This window comes from Symphodus melops (genome assembly GCF_947650265.1).
Source record: "Symphodus melops genome assembly, chromosome: 9".
Classification (NCBI taxonomy): Eukaryota; Metazoa; Chordata; class Actinopteri; order Labriformes; family Labridae; genus Symphodus; species Symphodus melops.
The window spans coordinates 25811931-25830396 of record NC_136699.1 but is presented as its reverse complement, the minus strand read 5'-3'; the positions used below and the strand labels follow the sequence as shown (position 1 = coordinate 25830396).

General features: G+C 43.9%; 1 protein-coding gene across 2 annotated transcripts; it reads right to left on the bottom strand.

Annotated features, from left to right (window-relative positions):
• Nucleotides 1–495: 495 nt before the first annotated feature.
• uvssa (UV-stimulated scaffold protein A) lies at nt 496–18358 on the bottom strand. Of its 2 annotated transcripts, none has more exons than XM_079352706.1 (9): nt 18051–18358; nt 17337–17454; nt 16819–16972; nt 15905–16081; nt 15608–15728; nt 15150–15530; nt 14958–15067; nt 14309–14437; nt 496–1132 (listed from the first exon to the last, which is right to left on the bottom strand). In XM_079352706.1, exons 2-9 carry the CDS (start codon nt 17444–17446, stop codon nt 713–715), a joined length of 1602 nt encoding a protein of 533 aa, XP_079208832.1. In that variant the 5' UTR covers nt 17447–17454; nt 18051–18358; the 3' UTR covers nt 496–712. The 2 variants fall into 2 exon arrangements, with proteins under 2 accessions (XP_079208832.1, XP_079208833.1); XM_079352707.1 differs by having other exon boundaries at nt 497–1132; nt 17337–17448.
• Nucleotides 18359–18466: the final 108 nt, after the last annotated feature.

Below are 18466 nucleotides of genomic sequence, written 5' to 3'. Positions count from 1 at the left end.
ACATGGATGTGTTGAAATATTCATCAAAGATACACAGTGTCTTTATATGCGTCTCCATTTACAAATCTGTGCTGCATTTCAGATCCAGACAAAAACACAGAGGAGAGAGAGGGAGCAGACTCGATCGCCCACTCTTCCCATGTGAGCCTCACTAAAACTTTTATTGCAGGTTTATTTCTGGGAATGCACCACCACTACTTCCCACTGTTATCCAAGTTAAAGACAAAAAGAAAGAAATCTTCCAGTCGTCACGTTGCTGCAGGAGCTGGGGATCGAACCCTCAACCTTTTGTTTCAGACTCGACGACACCACATCGTCTTAATTCTGAGTCTAAAAATCCAGTTTGTGTTCAACTGTAAATACGATGTATTTGAGTTTTTGTTTTCTATCGAGACATTTTAAATCAATTTATTCTTTTTCCAGAACACGTGACGTTTGACGCTGAAACCTGATCGTTCATATTAAGTCCCGCACGCACAATATCTGATAACTTCTTGTTTTTTTAATAACCAGACATGAGAGGAAAAACTCCAAATAAGCTGTTGAAACATTGTGCAGTGTGGGATGTTGTCGCGGTGGCGTCCTCTCCGGGTCCACGCGACCTGAACGTACGACACGTTTCACACTGAAGATCTGAAGCTTTCAATAAACACCCGGGATCAGGACGTGTCCCAGGATCCCACCTCGTCTCCATGGCAACCAGACTCACTCTTCAGCAGCTGTTTCTTTGAAGTGTGTGTTTGTTTGTGGAGTGTGTGTGTGTTTGTTTGTGTGTGTGTGTGTGTGTGTGTGTGTGTGTGTGTGTGTGTGTGTGTGTGTGTGTGTGTGTGTGTGTGTGTGTGTGTGTGTGTGTGTGTGTGTGTGGGCATCTTAAAAGATTAGGGCAGCAGCAGGTCCTCTTTTGTAGCTTAACCTCCTTATTTATGCACGTGTGGGGAAGGTTTAAGGTGCTGCTCGTGTGTGTGTGTGTGTGTGTGTGTGTGTGTGTGTGTGTGTGTGTGTGTGACTCACCGTATTCGGCTCGGAGATGCTCAGGAATGTGCGGCTCGTATCCTTCTTTCTCTGGCACCTCATCAAAATCATCTTCATCATCATCATCGTCGTCGTCCTCTCCGTCTGCAGACGCCTTGATCTGAAGAACAGTGTTTCAGTTACCTGCTGTCGTCCACACACACCTGTGAGAACCTGATGGACTCACACACACCTGTGAGAACCTGATGGACTCAAACACACCTGTGAGAACCTGATGGACTCAAACACACCTGTGAGAACCTGATGGACTCAAACACACCTGTGAGAACCTGATGGACTCACACACACCTGTGAGAACCTGATGGACTCAAACACACCTGTGAGAACCTGATGGACTCAAACACACCTGTGAGAACCTGATGGACTCAAACACACCTGTGAGAACCTGATGGACTCACACACACCTGTGAGAACCTGATGGACTCACACACACCTGTGAGAACCTGATGGACTCACACACACCTGTGAGAACCTGATGGACTCACACACACCTGTGAGAACCTGATGGACTCACACACACCTGTGAGAACCTGATGGACTCAAACACACCTGTGAGAACCTGATGGACTCACACACTCGATGTCAGCGTCCGTCTAACAGACATATGATTGATTTCTTCTCCAGACTTTAAGTCAACATGAAAGTGTGTGTGTGTGTGTGTGTGTGTGTGTGTGTGTGTGTGTGTGTGTGTGTGTGTGTGTGTGTGTTCTTCCCTCCCAGGTATGCATCGTTAGTTTTTAACGCCCTCAGGTCTCCAGCAGGGGGCTCGCGAGCTACCGTTAGCTCACAGGCTCTCAAAAAGTAGCTCGCCAAGCAAATCCAAATAAAAAAATATCTAATTAAAGAAAGAAAGAAAATATTGACCCTATGCATGAAGGAAACCTCCCTCACTGCAAACTGCATCTACTTACTCCAACTCTAGATCGGTCTAACCCGAGTACAACGCTCCAGTCGACAGCTCATTAAAGCTAAGCATCTGATTATTAATAACAAACAACAAGCTCCTCCCCTTTAATGTGGCAGCAGGTCACTTTGATAAATGTCCTGCTGTGTTGGTTGTTTAAATCAATATTGTGTGAGCTCATGACTCAGATGTATTTTTGAGCCTTTATTGGAGAAGTTGGACAGGAAGTCATGCAGGAGAGGATTCGAACATGGGCCGCCGTGCGCACTAACCACTGCACCACCGTGATGTTTTTATTGTCTGTGATGTCACCACACAGACTTTCATACATGGCAGCAGAGCGCCTTCAGACGACCTTTCCACACGGCGCCCTGTGGGAGCGCCTGACGTCTCTACAGGCTTTTACATAAACGCACTCCACGCCAGGTGTCTGAGTCACACATGAAGAAGGCGTTCTGTAAACACAGTTTATGACTGTGTTCGATGTCCCACTCTCTCTCCTTCATTCCTTCACTCTCCTCCTTGTGTGATCTTATTGGGGAAATGGGACGGTGATCAGTGCATGTCTGTGTCTGTGTGTGTGTGTGTGTGTGTGTGTGTGTGTGTGTGTGTGTGTTAGCTTCTATCAGCGCTAAGCACAATTTATGGTTTTTAATTTCCTGGTGGGGTTGTTAGCCGCTCGCTGTGCTACAATGCAGAACACAGCACTCGCACAGGGGTCATTTCCATAACACAAGTGTGTGTGTGTGTGTGTGTGTGAGGCTGCTCTGCCTTTAACAGCTGAGGACACACACACACACACACACACACCGTCTAGCAGAGTAATAATCACTGTGATTAGCGTTATGAGGAGCAATAAAAACCTGACGCTAAGCTAACCTCTAATTCCCAAAGGCCTATTTTTCATTAGTGTGTAATATCTGTGTGTGTGTGTGTGTGTGTGTGTGTGTGTGTGTGTGTGTGTGTGTGTGTGTGTGTGTGCACGCTCAATAGAAAGGCTGCTGTGTTGCTGCTGATAAAGCCCATTATATCGTCAGAACTAGTTTACAAATGATGAGTCCTTATACGATCACACACACACACACACACACACACACACACACACACACACGACAGAGACGTCGGACGGCGTCAGTTGAGCATGAACGCGTCTCTCAATCCAGCACACTAACACCAATTAAAAGCCATCATATTACAACACTGTCTATCCCGTTAACCAGCAACTAAACAATTAAAGGCTAATTAGCTGTCATTAACACAGCGGTTTAGAGCAAGGCATGCTGGGAGGTCTGACACAGAGAGGCTTCCTTCATTTATATTCACATATTTCTCTGTTTACTTTAAGAGAGATGATTTGGACTTTTTTTTTGCACTTATCAACAGAAGCAGTTATCTCTTATATTCTGCTGCGTTTTCTGACTTTTATTTTGAAAGAGTTAAAATTTGCAGCTTTGAACCAAAGTTTATATTACCTTTGATTGAAAGCAGATTTTACACTGTTCTAACCCAATGTAGCACTTCTCATTTATCTAAAGAAATGATAAGTATTGTAAATTGTCCCATCGATATATTTGATAAATGAAGGAGGACACAGCTTCCATTTGAACTTCCTTTAACCGCTCAGCGAACATGAAGGAGGAAGTCGACCCTGTGTGGTTCACAGTGATTCAGCTGATCGGCCTGTTAGCATGTACAGAGACCAGACTACAGTCCTGCTGGGTTTAGAGTCGGGCCCTCGGCCCTTCGCTGCACGTCATCCCGCCTGAATTTCTTATCCCAACATTTCCAATCCCAAGATAGAGGGCGAGACATGAGGTTGGGATGAATTTGATTGGATCATTAGCTTCAACAAAGCTCTATAGTTGGTATTTGTATATTGGTATAATTGGTCAGGAGGAGTTACCAGATATTTGCAAACATTTGCAGGAAGAGAAAATATAGTCGTGTAGATGTTTGCATGCTCAGATGGTGCTTTATGGAAACACGTGTTTTTAACGACATGGGGACTTTAGGAACTGCACACTTGATCTACCAAAGGTCAGATTTTCATTACACAATATGAATCATGGATATCCATTATGATCCTAATATATATATTTGTTAATTGTTGTTGTATGAAGCGGAAAACAGAGCAAATTATGACCGATTGATAGGGCCAGAGTGTGTTTAATAAAACTGTATTTGTTTTCATGTGGCTGATCTTTGAAGGACAAATATTATCCATCTTTTTCACCTTTTCAAACAGCGCCCCCCTGTGGTCTAAATGAAACATCTGTGTTTCTGAGCTTTGGTCCAAATATAACTTGAATCAAGCAGCAGAGGCGGTTTGTGACCCTGTAGAAACCAGCTCTGTCAGAACACTCCGTTTTGGTGTGTGTGTCTCTTTAAATGCAATAAGCCCCGCCCCCTGAGGTTTCCCCATAGACGTCACTCCTCTGTAGAGAGAATAAAAATGGAGGACATGTGCAAAAGTTTTGCTCTAGGTTGGAGGTGGAGTCCATGGGAGGAGATCCCAGGGGAGGGGAGGGGCTTATTTTACCAGAATCCCACTGTGACATCACAAGGGGGAGCAGACTATACACTCAGGTAACCCAAACAAATAGAAGTAGAAGTGGATATTTTCATAAAATTAATTAATAGTGATGGACTCTTTACTCTGCAGCCTCTACCATCAGTGTGTGAACATTTACCACGTCCAATAGACTTCAGGTAAACATCCTGTATTTTATAAACATGTTAATATACTTGATTCTGCGTGAGACGTCACACGTCAGGAAATACATTTGTTGAGTTTGATCTTTTTTGAATCAGAGAACAGAGTCGATCTTATTTATTCCTCAAATAAAAGCTGAGGGAAGTCAGAAGAGGAACATTTTAAAACAGCAAAGCAAACTTTCTCCATTACTCCGCTGTGTAGCTGCTGCTGCTGCTGCCGCCCTTATTCATCCTCACAGTACAATGGATTCACACACACACACACTCAGATATAGTCTCTATAGGTTTTCTGCTTGTCTACTTTAATCCCAGCCGGTTTATTCTGTGCTGATCAATGGCCTCGGACAAAGAAGTGATCACCCAGCCGGAGGAAAATCCTGCCCTAACATCATCCCTTTTCCCCCTCTTTCTGCCTCTTTGTCTCTAATTCACCTTAATTTAATCCTGATAGCATCGAGCGCTGTCGGCCGCCCTGGCAGAGCTGTAAGTCTCGCAGCAGAATTAGCTTTCCTCCAGAAACATTTTGCTGACGGCGAGCGTGGCTAAAATATGGCCTCTATTCCCCCACACACGGCTGCACGGGGGGCTGCTTTGCATTTTAACAGAGCTTTGGTTTATTCTGCGGTACACACACCGGGAGAAAATCACACAGCAGCACAGATAAAAAGTGCTTCTAACTGGAGATTTAGCAGATGAATTAGAAGTGATGCTTAAAGAAGAGCAGGGCCATGAGTCACTGTAATAGGAAAAAGACAAAACAAATATCGGGAACTTTACCTTTAAAAACAGATGGAGAGACGATAGGAGTAAAAATAGTTCCTAAAAAGAGCAGAATTAATAACAAAAAGTCGCAGGAGGGCCATGTGTTACTGTAATTGTTATCTTTACTCAAAGATAAAACAAAGCCGACGGCTAAAGAGAAAAATAAAAAGTTCTTAAACAACCTAATAAAGAGGTGTGTGGGAGAGTAACACCACGAGGAGACGATAGACAACATGGTGTAATGTTGATTATTGTCCTGATCAGATCTAAGTCCACATCTGGACTCCCCAAACCCAAGACTCTACAGACTGAACCAGCCGCCCCCCCCTACAAAAGGCATCCAAAGTGGACCTTTAAAAAATATAAAAGTGCTCAAACTGCAACACAGCCACCTGCCACTAGCTGGCGCTACATGTAGCTCCGGTTAATGCACCTGCTCTCCTCGCTCTACGACCAGGATGTAAACAAGCAGAGTGAACAGCGGCTCCATCGCTGCTCAGGGTGGTTGAACATGATGTTTATTCACTTGGAGCTTGTAGTTCTCGTTTTGAGCAGCAGGGGGCTCAGTCCTCCTGCAGAAACACGTCCGACGAGACGCTTAACCAAGAGCTTTAGCTGATGACCTCACCGACGGTCTCCCTCGCTGACAGGCTCGTCAACACAACAGAATTTAAATCACTGCTCTTTAAAAGTCCATCTAATAATCTCGGTGTGTTCTGACCTGATCTTTAAACTTTGACATGATTCCAGTAAAAAATAAACAATATTCATATCTATTTGACACCACAGCAACAAAAACTCCAGCTCACAGGAAGCTGATAAATGTTCTGGTGCATTTTTGTTCAATAAAAAAATGGAAAAAATTCCTCCCTGTGATCTCCGAGTATTGTTCACTAGCATCCCTGCAGACACTGGCTGAATGCAGGGAAGCAAAGCAGAGTCACACCTTGTCGATATATATTAATCTATAATCTATAAATGAACCGTTGGTATCATCTCTCTGAAGCGTTAGCTGGAAGTCGTGATGACGCTGGAATACGGCTGCTTGTTTCTTTTAAAGGCTGAGAGCTGCGTTAGCTTCATGCTAACACATGAATGTACTTTACAGGTACTCCAGGTTGTATAAAAGGGATTAAAACTTCATGCTTCCACAGGTGTCTTCTGATTATTCCCCCCCCCCCCCCCTTTAAATAAGACTCTTATCCTTTATAAAAATGATGTGAGGGCGCCGCCTCGGACAACTGCTCCCCTGACTTCATTTGTCTCTTGGCAAGTTTGATGGCGCTGCGTTTAAAAACCCATTCAATCTTATAAACCAAAAATTAAATGTAGTCGACTGTGATGGGCACTCAGTGCATCTGCTATTTATATGCTAATGTACACTCAGCCTGCCAAGGTCTGGCAAATTATTACTGCACAGCCATAAGTCAGGTGTGTGGCAGAGAGGGGAGGGGGCAGGTTACACACACACACACACACACACACACACACACACACACACACACAGGCAGCGGAGGAGGAGGAGGAGAACACAGGGAGGTGAATAAGAGATGTCTCCATTGTCTCCACTGACAAGTTAATATAGCTTCCCGCCTAGCCACACACACACACACACACACACACAGACAGGCACATACACACACACACACACACACACACACACACACACACACACACACACACACACACACACACACACACACACACACACACACACACACACACACACACACACACACACACACACACACACACACACACACAGAATTATTTTGTTAAACATTTAAGGCTGAGATGGGAAACGTCCTGTGGGTAAACTGATCGTCTCTAATGTTGCACATTATCTCAAACATTTCCCTTAAGAGAGAGCAAACAGTTAGCTTAATGAACACATTACACACTAACACATTTATAAACACACACAGTCATCTTCCTGCTAATATTACACACACACACACACACACACACACACACACACACACACACACACACACACACACACACACACACACACACACACACACACACACACACACACACACACACACACACACACACACACACACACACACACACACACACACACACACACACTGTGCAGTGATGTGTGATCGTCTCTTATTGTCCGTTTGAAAAGTGAAAGTTTGCCTTGCTCATCGACTCATCGAGCTGCTGACCTGCTGAGAAGCTACGTTTATTTATAAACCAACATTTTAAAGAGCTGGAGAAGAGATTAGTCTCAGCTGCCACCTAAACTACGACTTTTAATAACTTTCATTTGACTGTTTTTTTTTAAATGTAAGAGCGTTGTTGCTGAAGAGGAAACACAGAGAGGAGACTGATGCTGTTCGGAGCCCAGGGTGAAGACACTTCCTGGTTCAAACATCCGTCCTCACTTTCCCAACATTATGTTTGAAGTAGCAGGAAGTCCTCTGTCTCTGATTGACTTGAACAAACAGACTAATTAGACCTGAAGCTTTCAGCAGGTCACAACATCCCACATCTCCATTAGCGCCTTGCTCTCCTTTTCACTCCTACCTCCAGAGGATCCCGTGGGATCCCACGTTAACGAGTAAAAAAGCTTTCCACTCCACTCCCCTCTCCCGCCCCCTTTACCCCATTACCCCCCCCCCCCCCCAAACCACGCACCCAACACCCGGGTCTCTGGGGAGCAGTCAGTTTATGTGATGTGTCGGGTGACATCTTTATTTCACTAACCTTGCCTGGCAGGTCTATTAGCCAGCCCAGAGCGTCTCCAAAGCTGCGCCTGTCAGCCAGCTTATTCTCAGCTGTCGCCTTCAGTTCCCCGTCCCCGGGCGCTCTCAATCTGTGATCAAAACAGTCATTATGATGCAGCCCCGCCCCCCCCACCGCCGCCGCCACGCTCAAAATTACACACCGCTATTCTTCATCTTAACCGGGAGCGCTCTGAGAGGAGCCAGGGGCCCGTCGAACACACTCGGGTTAGAGGGGGGGGGGGGGGGGGTTCAGAGCAGACGCACGGACGGAGGGTTTGATTCCCAAAATCCCAAAATCAAAACTCCACCGTGCGACACGGATCTCGCTACTTTGTGCAGCGAGGTAACTCCTGAAGTGGAGGCCGACAAATCAACACGCAGCATCGATGGCCTTCAGTGTGCATCAACCTGATCCAGTGACGTTGCCATGGTAATCAACAGGAAGTGGCCCTCGGCACCGGGGAGGGACATACGTGGACACCGTGGTGGCCGGGCAGAAGAACTCGCTGCTCCGCCGTCACTCACACAACTTAACATATTGATAGATAGATAGATACTTTATTGATCCCGAGGGAAATTCAAGTTTATGTGAACGTATCATTCATAACATGAATCAAGACCAGGGGGGATTATATGTAAATAAATTTAAATCTAACTTCCCCACCCCAAAAAAAAAAAATTAAAAAACAAACAAGAGCAGACAATAAACTGGAGCATCAACAACAACAACAACAACAATAACAACAACAACAACAACAATAACAACAACAATAACAACAAGGGCCAGGAATCAAAACAACAACAATTTTAGAAGTCAACACTAATCTTTCTCACGATCCTGTGAGATTATATTATTTTTTTTCAGACATCTTTTTTTACTTTGACAGCGTCACTTCCTGTTTCCTGTTCACGTGAAGTCTTGAAGAATTACAGCAAACCTTCAAAATAAGATGAGGAATGACCAACGACCAACTCAAACACATTATCTGCTGCACTCCAGCAAATTACAATCCAGACCATAATAATCTAAGTCATGACTGGAAGATGGCGCTCACACCTTGAGCAGCAGCCTTCAGTGTTTTACAGTGTTACCATGAGCTGGGGTTTAAATATTGTTTTTTCATTTATTTCCCTTACCTTTTTTTAATTGTTTGATTTGATTAAATTGTTTTTGTTTTTTTTATTGACTCGCTTTATTTTTTTTCTTTTCCTTGTAAAAAAAATTGTCTTTACATTTGTGTGTAAAGTACAAAAAATAAATAACAGATTTAAAAAAAAAAAATCACTAATAAAGACGTTTACTCGTATTTATGAGTGAGACCAAACATCGACACTCCAGGATGATGAAATCAATCAGAAGTTGTCTAAAGTTAGACACACATCCATCATCATCATCATCATCATCATCATCATCATCATCATCATCAGATGATTATAGACAGAAAGAACAGTCGATCAACTTCTTCCCTGCTGGACGTCAAACACAACAACACCTGTCCGTGTTGAGAGGAAACAAAGACGGCGAGAGGAGAAAGATCTTTGTGCAGTCCGACTAAGAGCCGGAGACGCGTTCAGAAAACGAATGTCGGGATGCAAAGGGGGGAAGTGCAGGAGGAGAGCAAGAGAGGGATAGTCTTTCTTTGTTTATCTGCAATGAGAAACAGGCGACCACATCCATTGTGCTGTGATAAGATGGGTTATCAGCAGTAAACAAGGCCTGGGTCTGTATGAATGGAGCCCGCAGTGACTAAATACACTCTTAAAAAAACAGATATGTTCAAATAAGTCTGCATGTGTCGGAGCCTTTCCTTAAACACAGCGGCGTGTTTTCGGTTAGCTCATCGGAGGCTCGGGATCCTGCTGCTTCATTTTCAGCAGCTCAAAAAAAAAAAAAAGATTCAAGATATTAAGAGGACACGATGATAGCTGCTGCTGCTGCTGCTGCTGCTGCTGCTTGAAATACAAACACGTCTGCTAAAAGTTGGGACAATTTGTCGAGAAGACTGAAAGTCAACTCACATTTTTTCAGTCGAATCAGCACTTTTTTTTTTTTTTTTCTTTCTAAATGCTGCACGGAGGCAACAGATCTGCAGGATGTGAAATTTACAATTCAGTCTCTACAGTGTTAATATCTGTCAACGTCGAAAACATAAAAACAAACGAACCTTGTGTGCCCTCTTCGGTTGTAAATATAAACAGAGACAGTCTGAGTGACGTCCTGCAGGGGGCGCCGGAGGATCATCAGCAGCAGCCTCCCTGCTGGAAATGCAGTCGACCTAACGACAGGCTGAGAGCTGAAGGTGCACAGTGTGTGTCAGTGATGATATTAATCACACCTTGTTTATTTTGGACCGGCCTGTAAACATGTTGATTTATACTGTAAACGTAACATTTAAGCCTGTCGTGTGTTTGTGACTCAAGCGGACGTTCAACGGGCGGCAAGATTTTTTTTTTATTTTGCATTGGCTTCAATATTCAGGACGACAGTCTGAAACCACAATCATAAAAAAAAAGATGATCATGAATCATTAAAAAAAAGTTGGGACGGTGCTGAGAAAAAAAAGGAAAATTTAATTTATTATTTTTTTAATTTCGTTTTTTTTTGTGTAACTTCTGCAGGACTCTCTTAAAAAAGAGGTTTTTAAGCCCAATGGGACTTTTCTTTATTAATCGCCGAGGGGGAAATAAGAGACGTCAGAGTGCGGCGGCTTCCCCCACTGAGCTGGTGGGGGTTCGGTGCCTTGCTCAATGGCACCTCGGCAGTGCTCGAGAAGTGGTCTGGCACTACAGTCTGAGCTACCGTCGCCCTAAAATTAAAATACAGAACTTTTAAAGTTACATTTAATTCATGTTTCGAGCAGACGCTCGTCTTCGGCCATTTTCACAAACACATCAAGGTGAAGAGACGCCGTCGCTCCGAACACTTCCCCTCAAACTGCTGGACAGAAAACATTGATGTGAAGAACTTCTCATCTCACTGTTTCTATCTGATTAGAACTAAAGCAGGAAGTCGCACTCTTTTAAATAAACTGTTTAATCTGAACATTTAAATATAACAAACGTCAAACTTCCTGTTTTCAAGTATTCCAACTTTATGCAGATGATTCTTTATTCTGCAGTCGGACTCGGTCGTCTCTATCTGCATCTCAAACACCCCCCCTTCTCGCTCTCTCTGCTGCCCCCCCCCCCCCCCCCCCGCCTCGTAATGTGCGAGGATACCGAGGGGCCCGCTGAGAGAGAAACCAATCGTGTGGCGTGTCAGCGGGCCGATAGAGAAGGACCCGGTAATGGAAGGCCTTTTAAGGCTAAAAAGGAAAAGCTAATTATGATAAAGGGGCTGTAAGTTGTGTGGTTATCGCGGCGCTGGGCCTGCTGGTGCAGCAGACTGGTCCCTGACAGTGATAACCAGCCAGAGCGAGACGCCCGGCGCTCTGTCACTGTCACTCTGACGCTCTGCTCGCCTCAAGATGGATTCACACCTTACAACTTTTATGCCTTTCTTTTTTTCTCTCTCTCTCTCATACAGCACATGAATTCATTTTTTGTTCTTTAGAAGACTTTCTTCCTCTCTGTGTCTGTGAGCAGAGAAACGTCTCGCCACCGATTAAACAATCTCAAATAAGCAAAAACAAAGCTGCGTCCCAACACTGAAGACGGGACCTTTATTCCCCTCCATTTAAATCAGCTAAAGACAACAGCAGATTTACGATGCGAGGCCAGATATGGAGGCCGGCAGATAGACATATCAGCTGTCAAAGCCACGGGGCACATTAGTGGTAGTGAAGGGAATAAATGGGTACATCCTCCCCCTGCTCCCCAATTTCTCCCCTCTGCCTCTGATGCATTATGCATGATGGCTTCACTTTGTTATCTCACCTCTCACAAACGTCTTCACTCTCTATATGATCCGTCCCCGGAGAACGCCGCAGACTGGATCGAGGCGATTCAGGACAGTAAACACAAGAAGGGAGAGAACTTCGGGGTTTGGAAGCTGCTTCACATCTTAAAACGACCAATCAACAGGAAGTGACATCACACCTTTTACAAATCGCAGACATACACAGTAGCTGAAGCCAGTGGTTCTCAAAGTCAGGTCCCAGGACCCCCAGGGGTCCACGAACCACAGCATGGGGGGGTCCGTGCTGTATCATTGAAAAAGCATATCTACAAACAAGGACGACTCGTCTCCAATGAAAATCAGCTATTATGTCCAATAGTCCCGCCCACTTTACGTGAGTGACTTTAGACTCAACGCAAAAGTTTATAAAACGAATTACTCTGAAAGTATAAGTGAAGCCTTATTCCATTGATGCAAAGTCCTCTATAATACATGAATACACTGTATTAATATATGCTTATCAATGTAATGATATGGGGGGGGGGTGATTTTTCACCTATAAGGGTCCATGGTCTCAAACAGTTGGAGAACCCCTGGTCTGCAGCACCTGACCTTGGTGTTTGTCTTGTGTGAACTTTACTGGCTGAGTGAGGCTGCAGTTCTTCAACAGGCCACTAGATGGAGCTGAAAACGTGTTGAGTGCAGAATCAAAGACCTTTCAGAGGGCCGATGTGGACAGTTTTTAACAAGCTGGTTGGAGTGTAATTATGTGTGTGTGTGTGTGTGTGTGTGTGTGTGTGTGTGTGTGTGTGTGTGTGTGTGTGTGTGTGTGTGTGTGTGTGTGTGTGTGTTAGGTTTTCTTTTCTTTCACTGGGGGACGTATTGTGCAGACATTTCCTTCAGTGTGTTTGGTTTGACACGGAGGTGAAAAAGGCCCGGGTGCTGTGTTGGTCCGTCCAGCAGAGGATAAAACACGTGTGAGACTCCTCTGGCACGTTGATGTGTAACGAGCAGACGACAGGCCGACACATCTCAACTATTCCTTTATAAGAATGTAAAACTAAACTCTGACTGCTCAGGTTACTTTATGCATTTGTTTTTTAGCAGGTTAAGTAATCAGTTGTTATTGCACAGAGGGTCCACCTGCACGACTGTCCCATTACTGCTTTATTTAAAGCTAACACAGCCGAAGATCATTCTGCTGTCTTCCTTCATTTTATCAATGTAAACTTGCTCAGTGCTGTTGCTATTGATTTTTTCTGTTTATATTTCCTGTTTTTTTTTAACCCAAATTTCCTCCATAGGGGGATCAATAAAGTTGATCCTTATGAAGAGGATCTGCATCAATAATAGTGAGTTATAAATAAAGAAGAAATCAAAATCGGTTTGTGTTGCTGCTGTCCCTCATGTGTTCTGTGGGAGGATGCTGCCACCTGCTGGCCGTGCTCTGCTCCAGCAGCTACATCAGCTCTGCTCTTAAATGTAATCATGAATTAGAAAGCTTTTATAAGTGACAGTTTATGATGAACTGACCCTGTTAGAGAGTCTTCCACAGCAGCAGGGGCTCAGTTCATCAGGACTTGGGTTGGGAACCGGGTCGCAACCACGTGGTCATATCATTAACCAATTAATTAGCAGCTAAGCCAAACGAAACCTCGCTCGTCCCGGGTGGAAAAAACATGGCTGACTTGGAGGTGATTGTGCCAGAACTAAGAGGATCAATAAAAGAATGATTAGAGACATTTTGAAGGCGAACAGCAGAATGAATGAAGCACGGAGGCAAATCACAAAAGAAGAGGAGAGGATCCGAAACACAGGGTCTCGGTCCATCTGAGGACTCGCCTGATTTACAGATAGAAAGAGTGCACTAGAAGACGGCCATTACACGTCTTATGAGCTTGAAATATAAAGACGCTCTTCTTCGTGAGCTGACTTGGAGAAAATGAAAACGTGAAGAGAGGAAAGGTGACAAAGACACTCGGACTTTCTACGCCCGGCTTCCCGAGTCCCAGCGGAAAGGGGAGAGCAAAACTTTAGTGCAGGTCCGCCATTTCTATTCTCTCCACAGAGGAGTGATGTGTGCTGGGAAAACTCAGGGGGGCGGGGCTTACTGCATTTAAAGAGACACGCACACTAAAACAGAGCGTTCAGAGAGAGCTGGTTTCTACAGGGTCACAAACCTCCTCTGCTGCTTGAATCATGTTATATTTGGACCAAAGCTCAGAAACACAGATGTTTCCTTTAGACCACAGGGGGCGCTGTTTGGATAATATGTCCTCTTTAACTCTGAGTTATACTGCGGTGTTGTTTGTGACTCACCACTTTGCGGACTCTGGTTTTATAGTCGATGTGAAGCTCCTTGTGTTTCTGCAGCGCCGCCTCTAACGAACTCTTCAGATCCAGAGCTCTCCTCAACATCTGCTCTTCAGCTCCCGCTTTGGTGAACACCTCCACACACGGAAAAAACAACACACGCAGGTAAGACTGAGCGGATATCATTTCTGTACAACCAATGAAAAATAAGACGAGTCAAAGTAAAGAGATTCAAACGTCAGTGAGAAGTGAAATGTGACTCATACAGGACGATGACAGCGTGTCAAATTCCTCCAACGATGACGCCTGAACAGGCCGAACACCTTTTATCAGTAACATTTCTTTAAAACAACACAAATGTATGATATATAATAAACATGTATGATATATAATCATGTATTATAGTCTGTTGTTATCAGCTGATATTTAATGCTCTGAGATGTTATAAAAAGAATATACTGGAAGGTCTGCTCCAAACAAGAATCTGCTCTGCTAGGGCCTGGACCCACAGGTGACCTTTGACCTTTTATCAGGATCACGCAGTTTGCTTTGGAGAGAGAAAGAGTACGGGCGATCTCATCTCATCGATCAGAGCGTGATCACGCCGTCACAAGGACGCGAACACGCCTCGTGCATTCGACGGTTTGTAACCAACCTGGACCCAGCTCTGCACGGCGGGGAGGTGTTTGGTCACGATCAGTTTGTGGAGGTCTATCACCGTGGAAACCACCGCCTCGTTATCCTCCGTCTCCTTTAAGTGAAGACCTGCGAGGAGGGAGAAGGAAACGATGACATCTTAGCGTCCTGCTGTTGTCTTTAGTGTTTTTATGTCCACGTGTGCACATACCCGTGCTGAGGTTCAGGTCCAGACTGTACGCGTGAGAGATGAGACCCGAGCTACGGATAAAACTGTTCTCATCCACAAACTCATCTTCATCATCCTCTTCTTCTTCGTCACAACTGTCCTCCTCTGTCTCCGTCTCCTCCTTCTTTCCTTCCTCTTTGATCACTCCTCCCTCGTCTTCTCCTCCTCTCTTCTCCTCCGTCTGTCCCGGCGCCGCGTCTCTCTCCTCGTCCTTCAGGTCTTTGCTGCAGCACGGCTGCTCGTCACGCTCGCTGGTCGGTTGGGAGGTTTCCCCCTGGACGCCCACCAGGTCAAACTCGGGGAGAAGCAGCCTCATGCACGACTCCATCTCGGTCAACGTCGCCTCGATTTCCTGCTGCGACTCTAACGAGGAGATGAAACATTCACTGACTGAAGGACTCATCCGCTGGCAGTGTGATCGTTTAATGATGTCTGTTTACCCTCCATGTCTTTGGACGCCACCTCCACCCGCTCCTTGTAGATCCTCGCCATCTTTCTCTGTCTCTCCTCCTCCCGCCTCCTCTCCGCCACAGTCCGAGCCTCAGCGTCCTGAAAGTCCACCTGAAAACATCACACTCGTTCACACCAAACATTTATGCTTTCACATGTAGATGGGAACATTTATTTAAGACTTAAGAAAAAAGTGTATTAAAAGAAGGCAAACGGAAAAAAGTGCATCTAGTCTGATTAGAAAGATCCTCTTTATGTCCAGCAGGAATCTCTTATGTCGCTCTCACCTTCTTGACCTGCTTGAGGAAGTGGTAGCCCAGAGCTAACTTCTTGTACGCTGTCCCGTACGAGGCCTGCCATGATTGGATGGTCTGGATCGCCAGTGCCCTCAGCTTCCGGGCTACTTCTTTAGGAGGGGGGAGGGGCTGCTCCGAGTCCGTCTCTACGGTCAACTCCAAGAACTCCTGCACGGGGACGAGGGAACCAAAGAGGTCAAGGAGGACGTGGAGGAAGAGGAGCTGGTTTCTCCTTCCTCACAAAACCACAGCCGACCACAAAACAACCACCGAGACCTTCTGCACTCAGACTGAGGCTGAAAAACTCCAGGAATTTTATATGTTGGAAACTTTCCACGGGAATTAACAGGAATTTATGGGAGTAAACAGATATTAAACTAATATTAAAACAACCAGATTTCATGCAATAATAAAAATAATATCTACGCTGTTCCTCCATCACATGCACAGAGCACGCTGCTGACTGCAGGGTTATTGAGGCCACGCCCCCTACATGCACCGTGCACGCCTCCATCACATGCACAGATGATTTCAGGAACCCTGGACCAAGACTACTGAAGCCACACATCTGAACCTGTGTACTACATAAAGAGACGTTTGCATGATATTATGGGATAATATATTTTAAAAATGTAAAAATGTTGAAATGTTTTTTTTATTGTATTATTTGCATGGATGTCGGCTTAAAAGTTTATTTTTTATGCTTTAATATGGTACAGTTTAAATTAAATCACCCTCAATTTCCACTTCATTCCCAAAAATTCCCATGGAAAGTTTCTGATTTGAAATATTTCCAAAACTCCCAACCTTAACGTTCCCTTTTTCGACCCTATTTCACACGCTTCATTCTCTGTTCATCCTGCGTTTTGGAGTTTGAAGCGCTGAGATGACACAACATACCGTACCTGGAAGTTGTCGACCAGCAGCGTCCTGAAGTGGTGCGACCTGGAGAAAAGCTCGCTGGCGATCTGGAAGGCGGACAGTCTGACCTCGGCGTGTTCTTGGTTGAGCTGAGACATGATGGAGTGATAAACGTGGTCGACGCAGTCGTCAGACGCTCTGAAAGAACCAAAGAGACGTTTCCAATGTGTGTGTCTAATTCTGTTATGAGTCTTTGAAAAGTTTTATTCTGTTATGAATCTTATTCAAAACATTTATGATTCATTTAATTAGGTAAAAAAAAATACATGCAGTACCTGTTCAAAGTTTATTATAATAATGTTTTTTATACAGCTCTTTAAAAAACAGATATTTACAACGTTTTTTGACAGACAAAGATGTAAACGTGTTCCTGAATCTGCTGACTTCATTAATCATGTGTATCAATATGAAGACATTAAAAATAAGTCCAGTCCTGTGTGCAAACGTTCTGGACCCAACAGAACCGGACTTTAAAGAAAGTGAACATGGCCTGGTGACGTACCTGCAGATCTTCTTGATCTCCTTCATCTTCTCCTGGTGGAGCTGAAGCTGTCCAGACGTGGTCAGCTCCTCCACCAGCACAGACAGCCTGTCCCTTTGAGACAGCTCCATCACTACACACACACACACACACACACACACACACACACACACACACACACACACACACACTTGTATTCATTCATCTGTATTGAACGATTCTTTGTGAAAGCAGACGAGACTGAGAGTTTGTTTTGAGGGTAAAGAGAGGGACAGATGTGTTTGTTTTATATGATGAATTATTATTTTATTAATTATTATATTATTATTGATGGAGAACATTTTAAAGGGACTGAAGGATTCTGGATGTTTTTATTTGTAGTTTTATATCTGAACTCGTTTTCTTCTTTGATTTATCAGGTTTGGTTTAAATTTCCTCTTTTAAAGTGTTTATCAGACTTTTAATTAAATTAAATTTACTACATAAAAAGAAAGTACAAAATAAAATTCAATGAACTTCCACACAGTCCTTTATTAATCATCAATTATAGATTTAGACTGAAGTAATCAACAATAACTTCTTATTCAGATAACTCCGTTTAAAAAGGAAAGCGTGATAATGACTAAAAACCTTCAGTCTTTGTTTTAACCTCGATTATTAGAGATTTACATGATTTAAAACTAATAGCTGCTACATGCTAACAAATGTAAACAAACTGTGAAGCTAACCTCTTACCTGTTTGTTTCAACTTCCGGTTGTTAGCTTAGCACTTAGCTCTGACATGACAGAAACTATTCCAAGTATTATAACGTTTATTTTGTTTAAATTACTAATTATTATCCTTTTGTGTGTGCTACAATAGACATCCAGGCTTCCTTGTCTCAAACGTACTTCCGTTCACTGCCTACATACTACCGGTGTGAATTTTCAAAATAAAAGCATCGATGACACTACTGTATATTTGACAAAATGCTCTTGTGAGGGGTTTTATTCAGGATATATTAAGGATAAGGATAAACTTTATTAATCCCCTAATGAGAGAAAGTTAATCGTTATAAAAGTCAAACAAATAAATAATAATAAGAAACAACAGCTATGAGCGTGTTTACATTCATTTAAAAAAAGAAAGGGAAAATATAATTAACACCAGG